Source organism: Saccopteryx leptura, chromosome 3 (assembly GCF_036850995.1).
Source record: "Saccopteryx leptura isolate mSacLep1 chromosome 3, mSacLep1_pri_phased_curated, whole genome shotgun sequence".
NCBI classification, from domain to species: Eukaryota; Metazoa; Chordata; class Mammalia; order Chiroptera; family Emballonuridae; genus Saccopteryx; species Saccopteryx leptura.
Window position 1 is genome coordinate 121,540,081 of NC_089505.1, and position 19,267 is coordinate 121,559,347.

Consider the following 19,267-nt stretch of genomic DNA (forward strand, 5'->3'; position numbering starts at 1 on the left):
CCTCTTACCAGCCTAGGACCATGGTACTAGGTGGGAGGCTGGAGCAGGCAGTTTTGATTTTTTTTTCTTTTTTTTAGAGAGAGAAATAGACAGGAAGAGAGAGGGAGAGGGAGAGATAAAGGAGAGAAGCATCAACTCGTAGTTACCTCACTTTAGTTGTTCACTGATTGGTTCTCCTACATGCTTGGGCCAAGAGGCTCAAGCAGAACCAGCGACCTCCTGGCCCAAGCCAGCGACCTTGGTATCATGTCAATGATCCCGTGCTCATGCCAGAGACCCCGTGCTCAACCCTGTTCTTTTTTTTTTTTTTTTGTATTTTTCTGAAGCTGGAAACAGGGAGACACAGCCAGACAGACTCCCGCATGCGCCCGACCGGGATCCACCCGGCTCGCCCACCAGGGGCGACGCTCTGCCCACCAGGGGGCGATGCTCTGCCCCTCCGGAGGGTCGCTCTGCCGCGACCAGAGCCACTCTAGCACCTGGGGCAGAGGCCAAGGAGCCATCCCCAGCGCCTGTGCCATCTTTGCTCCAGTGGAGCCTTGGCTGCGGGAGGGGAAGAGAGAGACAGAGAGGAAGGAGGGGGTGGGGGGTGGAGAAGCAAATGGGCGCTTCTCCTATGTGCCCTGGCCAGGAATCGAACCCAGGTCCCCCGCACGCCAGGCCGACGCTCTACCGCTGAGCCAACCGGCCAGGGCCTCAACCCTGTTCTTAAACCGGTGACTTTGGGGTTTCGAACCAGGGACCTCAGCATTTCAGTTTGACGCTGTATCCACTGAGCCATCAACATTCAGGTACGGAACAGACATTTTTGTAGAAATGACTCTATCTACCATCCATCACCTTTCCTCTACCCTTTTATTCCATGCTGGACTCAAAACCAAGCTAAAGTGTTTCATTCAGGGGATCCCTTTCACTCAGTAGATGTTGAGAGGGACCTGGGCCAGGTCTGACGTAGGACCCAGAGCTGCAGAGACAAAACTGACAGGGTTCTGCCCTCCAGGCACTCAGGTTTGAATCTGGAGGCAGACTCATGAACAAACAGCAGACAGCACAGAGCGAAGGAAAGCCTGTGGGGACACAAAGAAGGTGGCTGAGCCCATAAAGTCTCCTGGATACTGAGGACAAGTCAATCCCATGACAGTAGGGTGGGAGCAGAGGGTAGGTAGAAACAAAAAGCACAAAGACTGGGCAGTTATAAAAAGAAAAACTGCAGTCTGAACAGAAAGGATAGTGCAATCAGAGCAGAAAGAATGGAAGGCAGAGTGGTTAGAGCGAGGCTGGAAGGATCAGCAGGCCATTCAGGTGAGGCCCCGGGTGCGGGACCATCCCTGTGGTGGCACAGGTTGTTCCGGGGGGCGGAAGCCTGGTCCTGCCCTGCCTGCCCCTACTGTCAGTGTTGATGAAGCCTGTGGCCCTGCGAAGACTCCTTTCTCGCTGGGCCTTTGTTTCCCATCTGGGGAGAGGGACCCTAGCCCAGATGATCCCCAGGGCCTGGGCAGCCTGGGCATCCAATAACCTTTTAGCCACAAAGCTGATGGGCTCTTCCTGCCCTCTCTGGACATGGACAGCCTTGCCTGCTTCTGGGGAAAGACCTTCAGGAAATGGATGCTCCTCCTTCCCATTCACCATCCACGTCAGGCTGCCGCCTCTACCCCTCCCTGACACTGTTCTCACCAGAGTCATCAGTGACCTCCCACTGCCAAATCCAGTCAACACTTCAGGCCCTTTTTTTTTTCTTTTTTGCTTGAACCCTCAGAGGCCTTGGGCTTGGCTAAGCCACGTGTTTGCTTTAGCCTCTGCAATGCCACACTGTTCCAGTGTTCTCCTACCTCTCTGACTGTTCATCGGCCTCCTTTCTCCGTCTCTCTCATCCTTTCATCATGCGGCTCCTTAAGCTTGTGAGCACAGGTCAGGCACGGGGCCCAGGGCCCACCCACTACAACCAACTACAACCACCACCACCAAGGCCCCACTGATCTCCCTGCCCCAGAGCTCAGTCTCACCACCCCAGCTGCACAGGGACCTCCTGGCCCTGGGCTAGAGAGAGACACACAGTCTTCCAAAAGCCAAAAAGCTTCCATACAGGCCAAAGCATGACCCCAAGCACTGTCATGCTTTTGCCCTCATAGCTACAGTTGGGAACACCCAGGACAAGGCCGTCAGGATCTGAGCCTGGCAGGAAGAGATAAGCTCACCCAAAGGAGCCAGCGTTAGCTGCGGACTCCCTGATTCCCTTCCTGGCACATCTTTTTTCCTTAATACTAACCACCTTCCAACTTATTATATAATCGACACATTTAGGATGGTTGTGTGTGTGTGTCTGTGTTTATTGTCTCTCTGATAGAATTTAAGGAACACAAGAATAGGGATGTTTCCTTCACTGCTGGACCCCCCTACCTAGCACAATACCCAGCTCCTTAGAGGTGCTCAGTCAATATTTGTCAAATGAACTCAAGTAAGGAGGACTAGCACTCCTTTGGAAATGACCACTTGACGTACTGAGGTCCCTGAAGATCCAACAGTCCGCGCACAGAGGCCACCCAAGAACCCAGAGTCCCACCTCTGAATGGCACTCCCATTCCCAATCCTAGCTCCATTCACTATCCCCAAAGCCTCAACCTCCATCCCGGAGCCCCACCTGAGATCTGCACCCCCCAATCCTCACTAGGAAACCTGGAAGCCTCCTTTGGTAGGACCTTAATCTGTCTTGAACTTAGAGCAAAGCAACTGCCCCAGCCAGGGGAGCTGACCCAACACAGAGGGGAACACCTGTGGAGCACCCCTGAGTGGAGAGCGTGGGTACTGAGAAGAGCCCCCCGCTGTGGGGCCCGGCAGAGGGAGAAGAACGGAAACCCCCACTAGGGAAGCCTCGGGGAGGCATGGGATTCCCCCTCAGAGAACATGTGAGTCCTGGAGGCCCCCATCTCCGGGGAGACAAGGTCTTGCTGCACCTTTCCTTTCAACGTCTCAACTCTCAGGCTTCGCAGGTACATCGGGGAAACACAGAGTCCAGCCCCCTTTGTAAAACTTTTATTTAGAAATCTTCCCAATAGATCCTTATATATATACACACATCATCATCACATGGGTTTTGTTGCTAAAGAGTCACACGCCCACAGCGTTGGCCTCTGGGCTGCACAAAGGTCAGGTACCTGGAGCGGTTACTCCTCTTCTGCAGAAAAATGCAGAGACCAACATGATTCATCAGTTCATCACATACAGTACAACACGGACGGAAAGTGCTGGGCCTGCCCGCAGGGACACTGCGCTCTGTACATGGGCAGGGGCAGGCCTTCGGCGGGGGGCCACGTACCATTGACATCACAAGTACGGCCAGACCGCCCCCAAAGGCCGAGAGAGTTCTTGGCTGACTACAGATTCTGTGCCCTTGGTTTTGTTTTGGGGAAAGGAAAAGGTTGTACCATCTTGTCGTTTGCCACTACAAATAAAAGAATATAAATTTTTCTAGAAAGATGGGAGTCCTTCCAGTCATGTTTGTTTTCATGTCTTTTTTCACCTTCCCATGCGTTTCCTTTTGTGTGGATATTATTCCTGGAATGATGCTATTTTTTTCATGGGTGAAAAGGGGGCAGAGGTAGGGGGAGGGCATGGTGTGTGTGTGTGGGGGGGTGGAAATGTAAATGAAATACGGATCTTCTCTAGTTCTTACAAACCCAACACTTTGTGCCTCCCTGCCCCGGCCCATTTTAGGTGACTGCATTACATTTCACATATTCTGCCCATGTTCCCATATCTCTTATCCATTTTCACTTCTGTACCTGGCCGTGGAATGAGACAGAAATGAGGTCAATCATGAGAAATGAGAACTATCTGGATAACTCAGGCAAAAGTGATTCCGAACCTAAATAACCCAAGGCTGTGTAGTCAGACAGACTGGCCCTGCCTAGGTCCTGGACTCACAGTGGGAAACCCCTCTGCAGCATTGCTACTGAGGGCCACAGAGTTTGTTATGGCCTCAGAATGCTTCTACGTTCCTGAGTCCACGCAGTCCACACCACAGCTAGGAGATGGGCAAGCCAGGGCACTGCTGAGAAACTGACACTCACAGAGATAACATGTCCAGGTCACATTGCCAGTCTAGAGAAGAGGGAGCCAGAAGCTTGTGCTCCCGCTAGAATGTGTGATCCACCTCCTAAAACCCACCCACCCATCCACACTGTGGCCCCAAGTCAAACTAATCCACCAGGAAGCAAACACAGCCTTAGGACAGGTGCTCCATCTTCGGCCAGATGGGACCCCTCACAGGAGCTTCCAAGTGCTGGAAGGGAACCAGTCGTAATGTTCATTAAAATATGATTCTGGAGGGCTGACATGGGATGGAAAGTTAGAGTGCTACAGGGGTTAACCATCCCATCTCCACAGAATGGGCCTCACAACTTAAAAAGAAAGGAAGGAGGACAGGGATCACTCAGTCCCTGTCTGCGAATGGCTGAGCTACGTTGCACTTGAGGCCGCATCACAGGAGGGCAAGCCCTGAGCTGAACCCACATGCGAGGGTCTTTCCTGCCAGCCGCAGGGCTGGTTCTTCCACAGCGCCACGGACAGGGCAGGCCCAGAGGGTCCCTCCTCTCTGAGCTCAAAGGCAGAGCCTGGGGGGAGACGGCTGGGGTGACTTGGGGATGCAATGACAGGTATGTAGGACTTGTGTGCAGTTTGTTCCATGGGCTTGAAATGCAGGTCACAGGCAGGCCTAGCCTTAAGAAAACCATGTCCCACCACTTGGATTGACACAGGAGATCAACGAGGGGCAGTGGTCCACTCTACAAAAGGATTCTTCACTTTACAAAAGGACTCATGGTAGTATTTCTTTAAAAGATGAAGGATAAGGATTTGATTTACAAAAATGTCATGTACAACTTTTGGAGGGGGACACTCCTATTGCATTAAGCCAGCCTCCCATACACACCCATTTTGACTGAGAGCTACACAGTTGAGGGGTGTTTATTCTGCTAAATGAATGTGCACACGTTCGGGTCTCGGCTGCGGCCTGGTCCCTGACTGGATTCCCCATGTCCTAGAAGTAGGGCTGGATCCTGGGTCATATCAAGACCTAAAGATCCTACCAATCACTGACCTAAAAAAAAAAAAGTCCCAAGTGCCAGGGAAAAAAAATCCCAAATGCCAGGTATTCTTGGACAGAGTTTGTGCTCAGTTTGGTTTAGAACACCGACCAGACCACTAGCTAACAGACCCCTGCAGCAGGAAGGTCCCCCTGAGCATCTTGGGGAATGCACAGTTGGGGCTCAGCACCAACACACGCCCATCGGCATGCTGGCATTTGCTCACTGCAGTGATGTGTAGCTGAGAACACAGGCAAGTAGCTCTGACATGTTACCAGGATTTGAAGCCCACGTGCCCCCAAACAGCGCTTGCTCAATTTCCTCTAATCATTTTTCCTTTCTCTGCCTTCACATTAAGCCCAAAGGGCACTCGTGGCTGTAGGTTTGGTCCCCAGAGCCACAAGGATTAGGAAGGCAAGTTTCACTGGGGAGAAAGCAAAGCTTCACTCTCCAGGGCAAGAAGTAAGGGCTACTGGATTTTTGACCCTCTAGCCCAGCTAGTTGGGAGCAGGTGGTCCACTGGCCGTCTTCTTCAACCAGGCCCTGAAGAAGGCACCTCGAGGCTTGTGACTCTGCAGCAGCTGGCAAGCTGGATGGACCAACACAGGACTGGGTGAAGATGGGGCTCAAGAAATGGGCAGCTATTGGGTACCTATGTATTTGGACAGAGTGACCACAAAAGCCACCCCAGCCAGTTTGGGAGGGGCTAACGGCAAGGCAGAGGTTGCTGAATGCCTCAGGTGGGAGCTGACAGCCCCAGGTCTCAGCAAAGACAGGGCTCCCAAGCTCCAGGCCAAAAGCAGTGCCGCTCAAGCCTCTTACTTGAGGAGTCTTAAGGATTTGGGGAAGGGGAAGACCGTGCCGTCTTCATAAAAAGTACCTACCACTTTGCTCCATTTTTCTGTTCTCCTACTGAGGCAGGAAATGAGAAAGCCAGCCCTAGGGACAGGTTGGGCTTCCCAGAGTTCAGGCATCAAGGAAAGCTCATCAATCCGTTGCTGTACTACAGATCTGCCCAATCTTCACCCACCTGCCCTGAAGCCCACAGTCCAGCGGCCTGAGGGCACCCTCCTGGCTGGCCCAGGATAGTCCCAGACCCATCACCGAGGGCCAGCTCCATCAGTGGCAGGTAGCATGGCAGGGCGGAGGCTGCGGGCTGTGTGCTTGGGTGCAGGCTCTTCTGTGTAGCTGTCCGGGCTGGCTGCCCCGTCCAGGGAGCTGCCACAGCTGGAGTTGGGAGACAGCACATCCTGCAGGAGGTCCTCTGGAGGTGCACCACCCCCTCCCCCGCCACCCCCTGCGCCAGCCCCCACCACAGGGTCCTTGCCAGGCTTGGCGCGCTGGGAGCCCTCCTCCTCCTGGTCATTGAGCAGCTTGGCCAGGAAGTTGATGTACTTCATGGCCAGGCGGAGGATCTCATTCTTGCTGAGCTTTTTGTCTGGGGGGTGCGTGGGGATCAGCTTGCGGAGCTCAGCGAAGGCCCCATTCACATTCTGCTGCCGCCATCGCTCTCGGCTGTTGGTGAAGATGCGCCTTACAACTTTGGTATGGGGACCTGGAGGGCGAGAGTACAAGGGTTAGGGGAATGGGTTGGAAATCTCCTCAGGATTTTCTCCTATGAGGAAGGAGATAAATCATCCATTGGAAACTTGGGAAACCTAGAATGCCTTCTCTCTGTTTACTTAGAAAACTCTTACTCATTCTTCAAAACCCAGTTCATCTGTTTCCTTCTCTCTGAGTACTCCTCTCATCCCCTCTAGACATCTAACCATCCACCATGTCCCTACAATCCCTGGCTCTCCATTACTCTTAATCACTGCTGTATGCTTCTGTGCTTCTCTCTCTCTCTCTCTCTCTCTCTCTCTCTTGGCTGTGAGACATTTAGGGACATCCTCATATCATTCATTCCTTCATTCACTCACTTGTACCAAGAGGCTATTTGCACCAGTTACAGAGACAAACTCTGGAGCTAGATTTTCTGGGTTCAGTTCCTGACTATTACTCACTAGACAGTGATGCTGAGCAAGTTGCTTAAACTCTCTCTACCTTAGCTTCATCATTTGTAAAATGGAGATAATACTAGTCACTCAAGTATAAGATTATCACATGGATCTAATAACTAACCCAGGCCAAGTATTTACAACAATACCCACCTTGGATTAAACATTTGTTCAATAAACATTAGCTATTATTATCTGTGTATCAGTTATTTCCTAAAAACTGGGCATTGTGCCAGGCACTAAGGAAACATGGTGAACAAAACAGAGTGACTGCCCTACTGGGGCTTATATTTTAGCAGGATGACAAATGATAAACAAGTAGCAAACAGATAACAAACAGGAGGCTGAATGTAAATAAAAGATAGAAAGGAGCTACTGTATTTAGCTGAGTTGGTTGGGGACAGCCTTTTGGATGAGGTGACATCTATATGGTAAGAACTTAAGGCTGAAGAAGAGCCAACCTGGGACAGGAAAAGGGAATGGCATGTGCAAAGGCCCTGAGCTGAAAAATGGCTGAAGCCAGCCTGGCTGGATTAGTGTGGGTGAGATCAGAGTAGGCTGAGTCCAATCCCACAGGGCTGCAGTAAGGCATAGGGATTTTAGTCTAAGGGTGATAGAAAGTACAAAAGGTTTAGTAAATGTCTGCTGACTGATCTTACTGGCAGGTGGGGGAATGGAGAAGAGAGGAGAGACCAAAGGGAAAAGGATTTACACTGTAGGCTCACTCCCCCAGGAGAGGAGTGGACAGACGACCACACACAGGCTCAACCTGAGGCTCTAGGTAGGCATATGAGGGCTGACTCGGTCTCTCCAGGTCTACAATGCACTGATTATAGACTGAGCCAATACTCACTAGCATTCGTGCACTAAGACTTGCAGAGCGGTGGCAGATACTAGCATGTATCTTTCTAGCACGTACAGTATGCAAAGTACTGTGCACATCCAAGCCTGACCTGGAATTCCCAAAGCCAGGGAAGACTGAGGTAAATACTGTGCACATCCAAGCCTGACCTGGAATTCCCAAAGCCAGGGAAGACTGAGGTGGGCCCTGCTGGTGCTTCTGAGCACCTGGGCCAACACAGGGCTGAGCTCCCAGCAGTCCTTAGGAAGCTCTAACTGCCAACACCAGCATATTTGGTTGTTCTCTTCCTCTGACCCCTGGAACCAGACCTTAGAATGTGGAAACTTGGGCAGGGAAGAAGAGGAAAGGAAAAGTCAGGACATCTCCTGAGATGCACTGCTCATTTCACAGCTAACACTGAGGCCAGGACAGAGCAGACCTTGCCTCCAAGGATGGCCCAGCTCATCCGTGCCAACACTTCCTGCTTGACCATCTCTCTCCTACACATGCTCACGTGCAAACACACAAACACACACATACACAGACATCCATGTTTTCCTGGGGAGGATCACTTACCCCAGCCACAGTGTCTCTGAAGCTGTCTTTCCAAACCCCAGCAGGCCTCAGCTCAGCTGACTCTTTGCCAAAGACCAGACCCAGGCAGGGAAAAACACAGCACACCTGTTGGGCAGTCCTACCCTAGGTGCCTCAGAGTGAAAACTTGCTGTTCTTCACCTCCAGAACAAGTGGAAGGGAATCTCTCAGCTGTGATACAGGGACAGCCAGCCCCTGCTCCATGACTGATGCTAGCGGATCTTGAGGGAGCTGATAGGTGGGGACAGGGGACATTATAACTGCTGTCACAGCGAGAGGTAGACAGGCTCCAGAAGGAGCATCTACCCTGAGTCAGGCCCTAAAAACTTTACCCCACTGTACACTTTAATAATGTGAGGAAGCTATTCTCCCCACTTCACAAATGAGGAAACCAAGGCCCAGAGAAATTCAGCAATGGGAACCACATCAGGTCCTGACTTTAGACCTTGCATTAGTTCCACTACTATGTGCTCCTCTTGGTTAAGTTTCTGATTTCAAAGTCTGTGGACTGATCCTGCGCCCTCACACCCTTCCCTTTACCCTCATTTCTGTTCACTCTTCTCTCGCTCCTTCCCAGAGAACTACCCACCTCTCCACACCTTCCTCTTCCCTGAGTCTGTCTATCCTGTGCGTCTTCTGTCTCTCTCTAGTTGGTCCCAGAATAGATGCTCAGTAACTATTGGCAACATTATGGGTAATGGCTTTTCTAACCCTCCTGCACTCCCATCAAACCCTCACCCCCTTTCCACTGCCTTCCCCTTCTCTTTGCCTGATTTCTGTTGCTTCTGTAGAAAATATCTCTTCCCTGGGGAACTTCAGGGCTGCTCCTGCCTACTTCCTGTTTGGTACACCTACCTCCTTTCTCTAACCTAGCAGCACTAACTCCCCATCACCCTTCCCTCTTGGCCCTAAACGCCAGTGCCCCAGGCTGATTGGGTCTTCCGAGGTCTGTTCCTTGTCCAGACTCCAGCCCTCTCCTCTCCAGAAGACCACAGAGGACTCCCCTCCACAAGCTCCAGCTCAAACACTTCCCTCCCGCTGGTCCCTTGCATAAACCCCAGCCTGGCTCCAAGGCCTCAGGTACCCTTCTTCAGGAGCCCAGGCCCCAGCCAGGCTGCGTACTGGGAGCACCAGGGATTCCCGTCCACATTCATCAGTTCTGAAAAGACTGCTCTCCAGCCCCCTGATGCTGGCTGCTACATCAGGTCAACCTTGGGAAGAGGGAAGGGGTCTTCCAAATGCACTCAGTCAACCTCTCCCCCCAAGTTCAGGGCCAAAGACTACTTAGACAGTAAATAATAGCAGGGCTAAGGCCTGCCATTATTAGGGGAAATGAAGGGGCAGTATGGAATCTATGGTGTCAGGAAGGGAACTCTAGGTCTCAACCCTGAGTGTGGAACAAGAAATAAGAAAGTTCCACAATACAAGGACTTAGAAGGAGAGCCTTGAAGGTGCAATTTCACCCAAGGAGCAGACTCCAGACTCCAAAAAGGTCTTGGAAGGAAGTGCAGGGAATCCCTGAGGGTTGGTACTCAGTGTAGGGGCACCCTGTGTTTCTGCCCTCCCCCTAGATCCCTGCCACATGTAGGAATGGAGCTGGGTGGGGACTGCAACTGACCCTTAGAGGTTTGGGCTAAACCTCTAAGAACAATGTGTCTTCACGCCCGTGTCCCCTTTTCCCTAGTCCCAGCTCAGGTACAAGGCATTTCCAGCAATTTGGGGTTCCAAGGTAGCCTGCTCATACATGTGAGACACCTAGGAGTAGTCCCCACAATCCCTCCTTCAGGGGGTTCTAACTAGTATGAGGAGCAAATAACAAAGGTAGGGTCAGATAGACTCACCATCAGTAATCTCCATCTCATAAGGGGAAGGTCTCCTCTTCACTCGGTTGTTGGTGGCAAACATAGGGAAGGCATCTGGCTCCCCAAAGAACCCACTGTGGGAAGGAGCAGGCAGACCGTAAGATTACATATAGGATAGAGGCTCCTTAGCAATCCTGCATATCCTTGAGCCCGCCATCCCTGGAAATACAAGGGCAACCCTGGTCCCCTGACATCTGAATTGGGGATAGAGGGAGCATGAAACACACACAAATACACACTCACAAGAATACACAGAAAGCTCCCACCCTCTCTCTGAGGTGAAACTAGCAAGGGTCACACATCCACATATCCTTACACACACACACACACACACACACACACACACACACACACACACTGAATCAGAGGTGAACATATGGAACAAACACAAAAATAAACACACACACTACAAATAGACATACTCCCTTCCCCCAATCCAAGCACATAATCCACAGACAACCTCCACTCTCAAACAGGTGCTCACCCAGGCAGACATGGCCTTCACACTTGGTGCTGTGCAACTCCAGCACCACAAAAGGGCACAGTGTCCCCTCCCCACAACCTCCTCCCACCTTCATCCTGGTCTCGTGGGGTCTGTGGACAGACAACAGACAGGAAACCCTGACTCACCACCGCTGACATTACCACCTCCCCTCATCACCCACTTTGGGCTCTCTACAGCTTCTTTCTGGAGTCTCCTGCTCCAGTCAGTCTGGAGACTCTCTGACTGGCCCACATATCCCTGCCTGTCCCCACCCCAACACTGCCTCTGTCTTTCCACCATCTCAGTGGCCTCAGCAGGAAATGGACACCCTCACACCAAGGGGCAGAGACCACAACAAGAGGCAGAGGGGCTGGGAAGAGGAGAAAGGGATCCACTCCCAAGGCAGGCCCTGGAGCAGAGATTCAGAAGCAGAGGAGGGGGCCACTCCCAATCACCCTCAGATCCTCATCTCTTACCTGTCCCCAGAGGGCTGCAGCTTCCAGAATTTCACAATGGAGCACATTCAGACACACTCTTGCCTGTTTCCCACATTCACCAGACTCCCTCCTGTCATCCCCTACCCTACCCTACAACCACACTGCCCATCGTGCTTCTACTCCGACCAGCCACATGCCTGCGCTCTCCCTGCTCGGCTGACCCACACCCCGGTGCGCCACAGCAGTCACAAGGCACCCTCACATCTGCCTTCGCGCGCGCGGGCACGCACTCACTCCCAAACACTCTCACAGCGGGCTCCTTCCTCACGCCAGCTTCTAGGTTTTGACGCCCATTAGTTTAAAACACCCACCCCTCTCTCTTCTTGAGCTCCAACCACGCATCCCCTAAGTGCAGACGTGGAGCCCCCTGCCCGCCGCCCTCCCCCCTGCGCCCTCCCGCCGGGCACTGACCTGCCCAGCGAGGCCAGCGGCTGGCTGAGGCTGTAGAGCAGCGTGCGGCCCGGGACGGCAGGGGCCGCCAGCGCCGGCGGACTCAGCTGCACCATCCGGCCGTCGCCGGGCAGCTCCGCCGGGGCCGGAGCGGGAGCGGGAGCGGGCGCGGGCGCGGGCGCCGGGGCGGGCCCAGGAGGTCTACACAGCTCGGTGGTCGGCACTCGATGGCGCGCTTCAGCCGCTGCGGGGTCTCGGCTCTTTAAGTCTCGCGCGGCGCCGCCCCCACCGGCGGAGCCGCCCCCCGGGCCGCCGCGCGCGCCCAGCTCGATCACTGGGGGCTCGGCTGGGGCAGCGCGGCTCGTTTCCTTGGCGACGCCGTTCAGCAGGACCAGGTGCGGGGGCGCCATGCGGGCCTCGGCCGCCTCCCGTCCCTCTAGTGGGGGGTCACTGCGTGCCGCCTCGCTCGGCGGCCGCTCCGTCATCCTGCCGGCAGACAGAGAAACAAGCGGACGCCCTCTTTAACAACCGCCCCAGTCTACCGACGTGGGGTGGGTTAAGGGGGTGAAGGCAGAAAGAGAAACTCAGGCACCGAGACGTGAGAAAAGGCGACAAACTTAAGAGCCACGTGACACACACTGGCCCTCGGGGCCTAAAGCCTTAGAGGGACTGGGGAGGAAGAGAAGTGCAGTCTGGTTTGGGAGAAGAAGGGAGGGTGCCTGGGAGACACAGACTGAGGGCTAAAAGGACAGAGATGGAGAAAGACGACAAAGACATTGAAAGTAAAGGGATACAACCAGCGAAAGACAAACAGAAGGGAGAAAAGGAGGAAGGAAATGTAGAAAGAAGCGAGAGAGAAATGTCACCCCCGTCCCCCTTCTCAGGCCGCAAGGGAAGAGGAGGGAACAAATCCCCGACCGAGTTCCTCCCGCCCCCCTTTTGGTTTTGGCGGGGAATCTGTCCGGGGAGATGTGGTGCTTTAAAAACCTCTGCAACCTACAACCACACACATACCTAGAAACCTGGTGGGTGCAAGCAGGGAGTTTAGGGAATGGAGGCTACAAGGCTTGCAATCCATTCTGCTGGAGCTGCCAGAGAATGATCCGGGGGGACCAACACCTCCTTTCAACACTAAGCAAATCCACGGTGTGTTCTGTGCAGCGGCTGGAAACCCCAGGCGCCTTTTACTGCAACCAGGACTGGAGGTGAGACATCAGGAAGATGATCTGAGCCCTACCTCTCTACACACTCCAGCCTCTTCTGCTCAGCTGGACTCAGAAGTCAGGTGGGGTCTGGAAGAGAGGCCTGCCTGAGGCAGTATGGAGCCTGAGCGTTCAAAGGGTGTCCCTGAGGCTATTGGGGTCTGGGCTCCCATCCACACATGGGAAGAGGTGTCATAAAGGCCCTTGAACTCTTCCACATTCTGCCTAGGTGTTGGCCTCTGGGAAATACCTCCTTATGCTTTTAAAAGCACCGCACAAAGGTTCAAGTAAGCATCATTATTGACTTGGAGATTGGGCCATCCAGGGGCTGCTGCCTTGCGCAAAGTCACACAATTTGCAAGATCAGGACCAGAGCTCTGATCTTACTCTGCCAACATACTCCTCCATGTATGACCTCTCATATATAGCCCTGTTGGCAAGGACACTCCTCTCCTCCACAACAGCACTCCAGGGCCACCACAGAGGCTCCACTGCCCCACAAGCACTCATTCCATTTCTTTCCTCACCCTTCTTTGAAGCCAGTGGAGCCAGATTCTACCAAGAACTCAAACAAAAAATTGGAAGACTCTAGGCCCAGAGATTAGGGTTGCTTGTAAATTGTTTTCTTTAAGAAAGAAAGAAAGAAAATAAAGAAAGGAAGAAAGAAAGAAAAAGAAAGAAAAGATATTCAAAATAAAGTTTCTGTTCTCAGACTTATGTAATTGGGGTATTTTATAGCAGAAAATAAATTCACAGAAAGCCAACTTACTCCTAAGCAGAGTCCATCTAATCATTCATGGCAGCCATTGAGCTCCCATTCTGTTACTGCACTGTTCAAGATCAGAGTCGGCCTGGCCACCATCCTCCCACTCCAGAAGAGAAACGGGACTTTCTAAAATCTCTTCTGAAGCTCAGCTCAATTGCCACCAGACACACAAGTCGATGGAGAATCGCAAGTCAGATTTCACTCCTTCCCTGGGTGGGCCAGCCCTGAGGCCCAGCCCAGAAACAAAATTGCCTGAGACCTGGTGTATAAGACCTGCAAAGGCAGTGGGTTGGCAATGCTTCACTGGAAGCCAGTGTACGATTATGAAGGAAACAATAGCTCTGTATCCACAGAATGGGACTGCCAAGACACTGCGGCCACTAGAAAGGTACCCAAGGTATACCCGTAGGTCCTGCTGGCTTCCGCAGAAGCAATGAAAGGCACCAGAAACACACCATTCCGTGGCAAAATACACAAGCCCCAAGGTGCTGGCTCCCTGCCTTACTGTCCCAATGCGTGGTGTGCCCAGTGACACATGCTTCAGCCCTAGTTTCTAACCGAGTGGTAAACGGTATGCACTGCAATCCCCGGACTGAGCTCAAGCTCTCCTTATGACATATTTATGCCCTCTGATTAATTCTGAAGCTCCTCTGCTCAGTGTAGGAGCGGATCCCTGAGGGGTAAGGAGAGTACATATTCCATATGAGTTGACCCTGGCCCCAAATGCCCTCTCCAGATGCCTATAAATTAATATCTCTCGCAAGCTCCCTGTGGGAAACCTATGATTGGTCCCCAGGGTCTGTGGTGGACCATTCCCTGCCCCTCCTGGGACCTCAGGAAAACCCAGAGGGCTCTTCTGCGACCAGTATCACCCAGGCCAAAGGATGCCCCAGGAGGGCTCACAAGCACTTTTGGTTGTCAGTTTTCAGCGACTAGATCCCATCACTTGGCTTCGTTTAAGATTACTAAGAAGAAAGCCTAGGTGATTTTTATTTATTTTTATTTGGGGAGGATGAAGGAAGAGGGAGAAGGTTTCAAACGGAATGGCACTAGCGAACCGGACCATTACAATTTATCTGTCTTTGTGCAGCCAAGACCCAGCTCGCAGCACCCAACACTGAATTTTCATCTCCCGTTTCCAACCACCAGAGCGTTTTCCTATGCTTGAACAAGTCAGGGGGTCCCGGGAGCGCCTGGTCTGTGCGCCTGTGTTTGGGGGGCAGGAGGGAGGAGCATCGGTCTCAAGCAGCTCCCAATTTTGAAACGGAGAATTTCTTATATGATAAACAGCCTCCACCGTGTCTAGGGCCAGAGCCACCGCCTTTGACCCAGCTTCTAGTCTCCACACTGCACCCACACCCGCACGACCCCCTGGGGGAGCCGCAAGCGCTCCAAGAACCAGCACCGACAGTGAATAGAACCACTTTCAGCCTGGGGCTGACCGAGGGGAGGGGCGGCCCATTGCGCCCCACCCTAGGCCTGCAGCCCCGCTCAGGGCCCACCCGAGTCGGGCTGCACTAGCCAGGACGGCTGCGGCCTTCTTCCTGCCGCCGGGTCCCCTGCGCAGGCGGCTGGCACCACCCGGATACAGCCGCCCAGAGTTAGGCGCCTTGGGGAATGTCCACAGAACCGCTGGGAGCACCCTGCGAGACTGAGGTTCTGTTTTACTAGTTTAGGAAGAAAAAGAACGAGCTGTTTTTACCGAGAGTCGAAGGAGGAAAGGGCCCTGCTGAGGCCGTGGAGGCCGCAGGCAGCTGTGGAACCAGAGCCCGGACCCTCCGCTCTGGGTTCGTCCCCCCGTGTCCCCCCGGCTGGGACTGGACTGTGCCCTGTCCTGAGCCTCCCACCCGGGCCGGAACACAGGCCTTCCTGAGCACCGCGTCCAGGGACCCCGTCCCCCACACTCACCTGGGGCATATTTAGAGAGCCGGGCCCCTCTGAACAGGCTCTCCCCTCCTCCGCCCGAGAGGGGCGGCGGCCGAGGTCCGGGGCGCGGACGGGGGTCTCTGCCTCCCCCGCTCCCGCGGAGAGACCGGCAGTTAGGCCGCGGTGTGGTCCTGGGCGGTCTGCCGCGCCCAAATCGAGTTTCCAGGAAAGATGGGGGTGGAGAGAAAGAGGGAGGGCGAGAGGGAGGGAAAGAGAGAAATGGGGGTCAGTGGCTGGGAATTACCTCACGTCCTGGCCAACCAGCCCAGGGACTCGAGAAGCAGCTTTCCGCCCCCAACCTGCAGGTGTTTGAAGCTTACCCCCACTCCATGAAAAAGGACCCTACACCTGACCAATCAGGAATAACTGTTTAGTCCAACCACAACAACAGCCTCGCTACAGTCTGCCATGAACATTTTCCGACCCTCCAGCCGGGATGTCTGGTTCATTGTGGCCGAGGCTGTGTCCTAAGCGCTGAGGGGTCTACGCGGTTGGTTCCTGAATCGGGGTCAGGCCGGAGCTGCGGCCACAGCGCGCAGTCGTCAGCAGCGTGTGTGTGTGTGTGTGTGTGTGTGTGTGTGTGTGTGTGTGTGTGTGTGTGTGTGTGGTGTGTGTGTGTGTGTGTGGTGTGTGTGTGTGTAGCTGGGGGGGGGTGTCTGTCATAAAAAGGGAATCTAGTCTTTAAACCCTGGTCCGCGCAGAACCTCTGAGCACTCCCCTATTCTCTCCATCCATGACCTCCACCCCACCTCCAGCCCAAAGCGAAACTAGAACCTAATTAAAAGACTGCTTTCCCGCAGGAAAGGAGCCATAACCGCGCGGGTCCAAGAAAATGGGAGACGGCAGCGTATTTTATCTATCCAGGACCCTTCTTTTCTTCCTATGATTAAGAAAAAAAAAAAGGAAGGAAAAGGAAGGAAGGAAGAAGAAGAGAAGGAAGAAGGAAGGAAAAGAAAGGAAGAAAGAAAGAAAGAAAGAAAAAGAAAAAAAGAAAGAAAAAGAAAAGGAAGAAAAAGAAAAGAAAGATACGGAGACAGAAAGACTTTACTTTGGGCGACGAGCACATGATGCAGTATGCAAATGATGTTTTTTTGAGTTGTACGCTTGAAATCTGTATGGTTTATTAACCAATGTCACCACGATAAGTTCAATTTTAGAAAAGGAAGAAAGGCAATAACTTCTGACTCCCTTCAACCATCCCTACATAACGAATTTCGATTTTTCGGTTTTCAGATCGACAGAGAAGGGGAGAATTCTAATAATTCCTCGCAGCAATAAACAAGGCGAAGGGAATAAGGGTAAAAAAAAAAAAAAAAAAAAAAAAAAAACACCAAAAAAACATTACTGCTTCCCAGGGTGTAGATTTAGTTTACCCCCCCCACTTCCTCACAGACACATACACACACACACTCCGAAGGGGTTTTATTTAATTTGTTTTGGCTAAATCGTCCAGTTTATGATCACTCATAGAAGTTTTGTATTAAGCAAAGGCTTCCATCTCTCCCTCCCTTTCGACTTTGGTGGAAATACAGGAGCAATTCTCCCCTGTGGTTTCAATACAATGCGGGAAATTTTCTTTCTCCTCTTATGATCGACATGGGGGAGGGGTGAGAAGAAGGGAAATCCACTCATTCCCGGTGTCTGACGTCCGGATTAACATTTGCTGTACGACTGAGTCTCTGTGTCCATCCCTCTCCATTTTCTCTCCCTCCCCTAAACCCAGCAATTAAAAACAAACAAACAAACAAAAACAGAGCTGCTAGGAGGAAGCCGTGATGCTTTGTTATGGAGCCAAAAAATCTAAAAGAAAAAGGCGCTTTGCTCCTGGACAACTATTTTAATTAAAATAAGATGATGATGATGACATTAGCAATCACAAGAACTGGCAAAACAAAACCCTTTCTTCCAGAGCTAGGGCAGCATGGACCTGTCCCTCGGAGTTCGGTCACGGTCACCCGATACAACGGGTACGCGACCCACGCGGGAATGTCGCGCACCAGGGAGGGGTTGGGAAAATGTTCCTCGGAGAGGATCCTGAGGGTCACCACACTAGGCGCGAGGCCTGGAGAACGTGCCCATTGTCTTTTCCCGGGCAACGTCCTCTTGGGTGGACCCCAGCGGCTGTATCCGCGAAACTGACCAGAAATGGACAAAGCCCAAGTGCCGCAGAAACCAGACCGGAGACGACCGACTAGAAGGCACTGGCCTTGAGAGCTGCTCAGCGTGGAGCCTGGAAGAGCCTCCCGCTCACTCGCAAAACCCTGAAACACCGAGGCACAGAGTGGCCTCTGGACAGAGCAGCCTCCGATCGGGCTCCGTCTGCCCATCCAACCAACACTGGCTTCCAAATACATCATAATTTGTAATAAACTGTGAAACCTCTCTCCGCGCCCCCATGCCGCCTCAGTCTGCGCCTCCATCTCTCGCTCCTTCCCCGCTACCCACCAACGATGTGCGAATGCACTTTTAAAGGACACAAGCACACAGACATACAACCCAGGGGACAGGACCACACATGGTCCAACCCCACAAGAAGGGAAGCAGAGTAAACACAACTCGACTCTGCCCCACAAACCGACATGGTCAGGCCCGCACATTGTCCAACACGACACAACGAAATCGGTCAAACGCAACCGCTCACGGACACACAACCCCGCCTAGTCAAGATCACATACGCCCAACACAACAACGAAACTATTCGGACAGAACCAGACCCATGTCGAGAAGGCAAACGATTATATACAACGATGAAAACGCAGAAGGGCCCCGAAGAATCCAAATGTACACACCCAAACAGCGCAGACACCATCCCACTCCGAACGACACAACTGATCGCCTGGAAGACCACACTCGGTAGAAGTCTACACTGCCCGCCGCTCACACACACACTCGCACAATCTCACCGCATGCACACAACCACGAAGAAATGAAAACCAACCACCGCCTCGCGCATTTCTGTATATTGCGTAAGGAAAAAGGGGAAGGAAGGAAGAGAGTCTCCGAGGCGGGAGGGGCGGCGGCGGCGAGCGCGACGGCGTCCGTGGAAAATGCCCCCCATCGGAAGAAACCGAGGAAAAAGGAGCGAAGAGCTCTTCTGTGAGTGGGGAAAGTGGGGGGAAATGGATGGGGAATTCCGTGGGAGGCCGTAGGTTGCTTCCCTCTAGAAAAAGACCAGAGTGAATGCTCACGTTTTGCAGCTACGCGGGGATGCGTGTGGCCATTTTGAGGCCTGGTCCTTAGTGCGGAGGCCCTCCCCGCCCCCTGCACCCCGCCCGCCGCCCGCGCGCGCGCCGCACTCGGCTCCTCCACTAACTCGCTCTAATCCCGCTCACGTTCCAGGCCTCGTTAGCATGGGCCGAGGCGCGCCGGGGCGGTGTGCGCCGCGGAGATAAGGCGCTGCCGCGGGTCCGCTCGCCCTCGATAAGCGCCTCGGCCATTATGGGCCAAATGATTCATTTTAATTTGGCAATTTCACCGGAGGGAGTGGGGACTGGTTGCGTGGAGCTGGGACCGGCTCCGGAATGCGCGGCGCAGAGAATCGGGCGCGCTGTCTAGGACCCGGCTGGTCCAGCCCCATTTCTGATCCTGAGGCCTCTTGGGAAAAACCGGGCTCCCCACCACCTC

General features: G+C 53.2%; 1 protein-coding gene across 5 annotated transcripts; it reads right to left on the reverse strand.

The window, feature by feature from the left end:
* Positions 1 to 3,020: 3,020 nt before the first annotated feature.
* On the reverse strand, positions 3,021 to 18,949 carry TAL1 (TAL bHLH transcription factor 1, erythroid differentiation factor). Of its 5 annotated transcripts, none has more exons than XM_066376216.1 (5): positions 18,832 to 18,949; positions 15,626 to 15,783; positions 11,771 to 12,235; positions 10,358 to 10,452; positions 3,021 to 6,636 (listed from the first exon to the last, which is right to left on the reverse strand). In XM_066376216.1, exons 3-5 carry the CDS (start codon positions 12,232 to 12,234, stop codon positions 6,182 to 6,184), a joined length of 1,014 nt encoding a protein of 337 aa, XP_066232313.1. In that variant the 5' UTR covers position 12,235; positions 15,626 to 15,783; positions 18,832 to 18,949; the 3' UTR covers positions 3,021 to 6,181. The 5 variants fall into 5 exon arrangements, with proteins under 5 accessions (XP_066232313.1, XP_066232312.1, XP_066232314.1 ...); XM_066376215.1 differs by lacking the exon at positions 18,832 to 18,949 and adding an exon at positions 18,433 to 18,561; XM_066376217.1 differs by lacking the exon at positions 18,832 to 18,949 and adding an exon at positions 15,964 to 16,101.
* Positions 18,950 to 19,267: the final 318 nt, after the last annotated feature.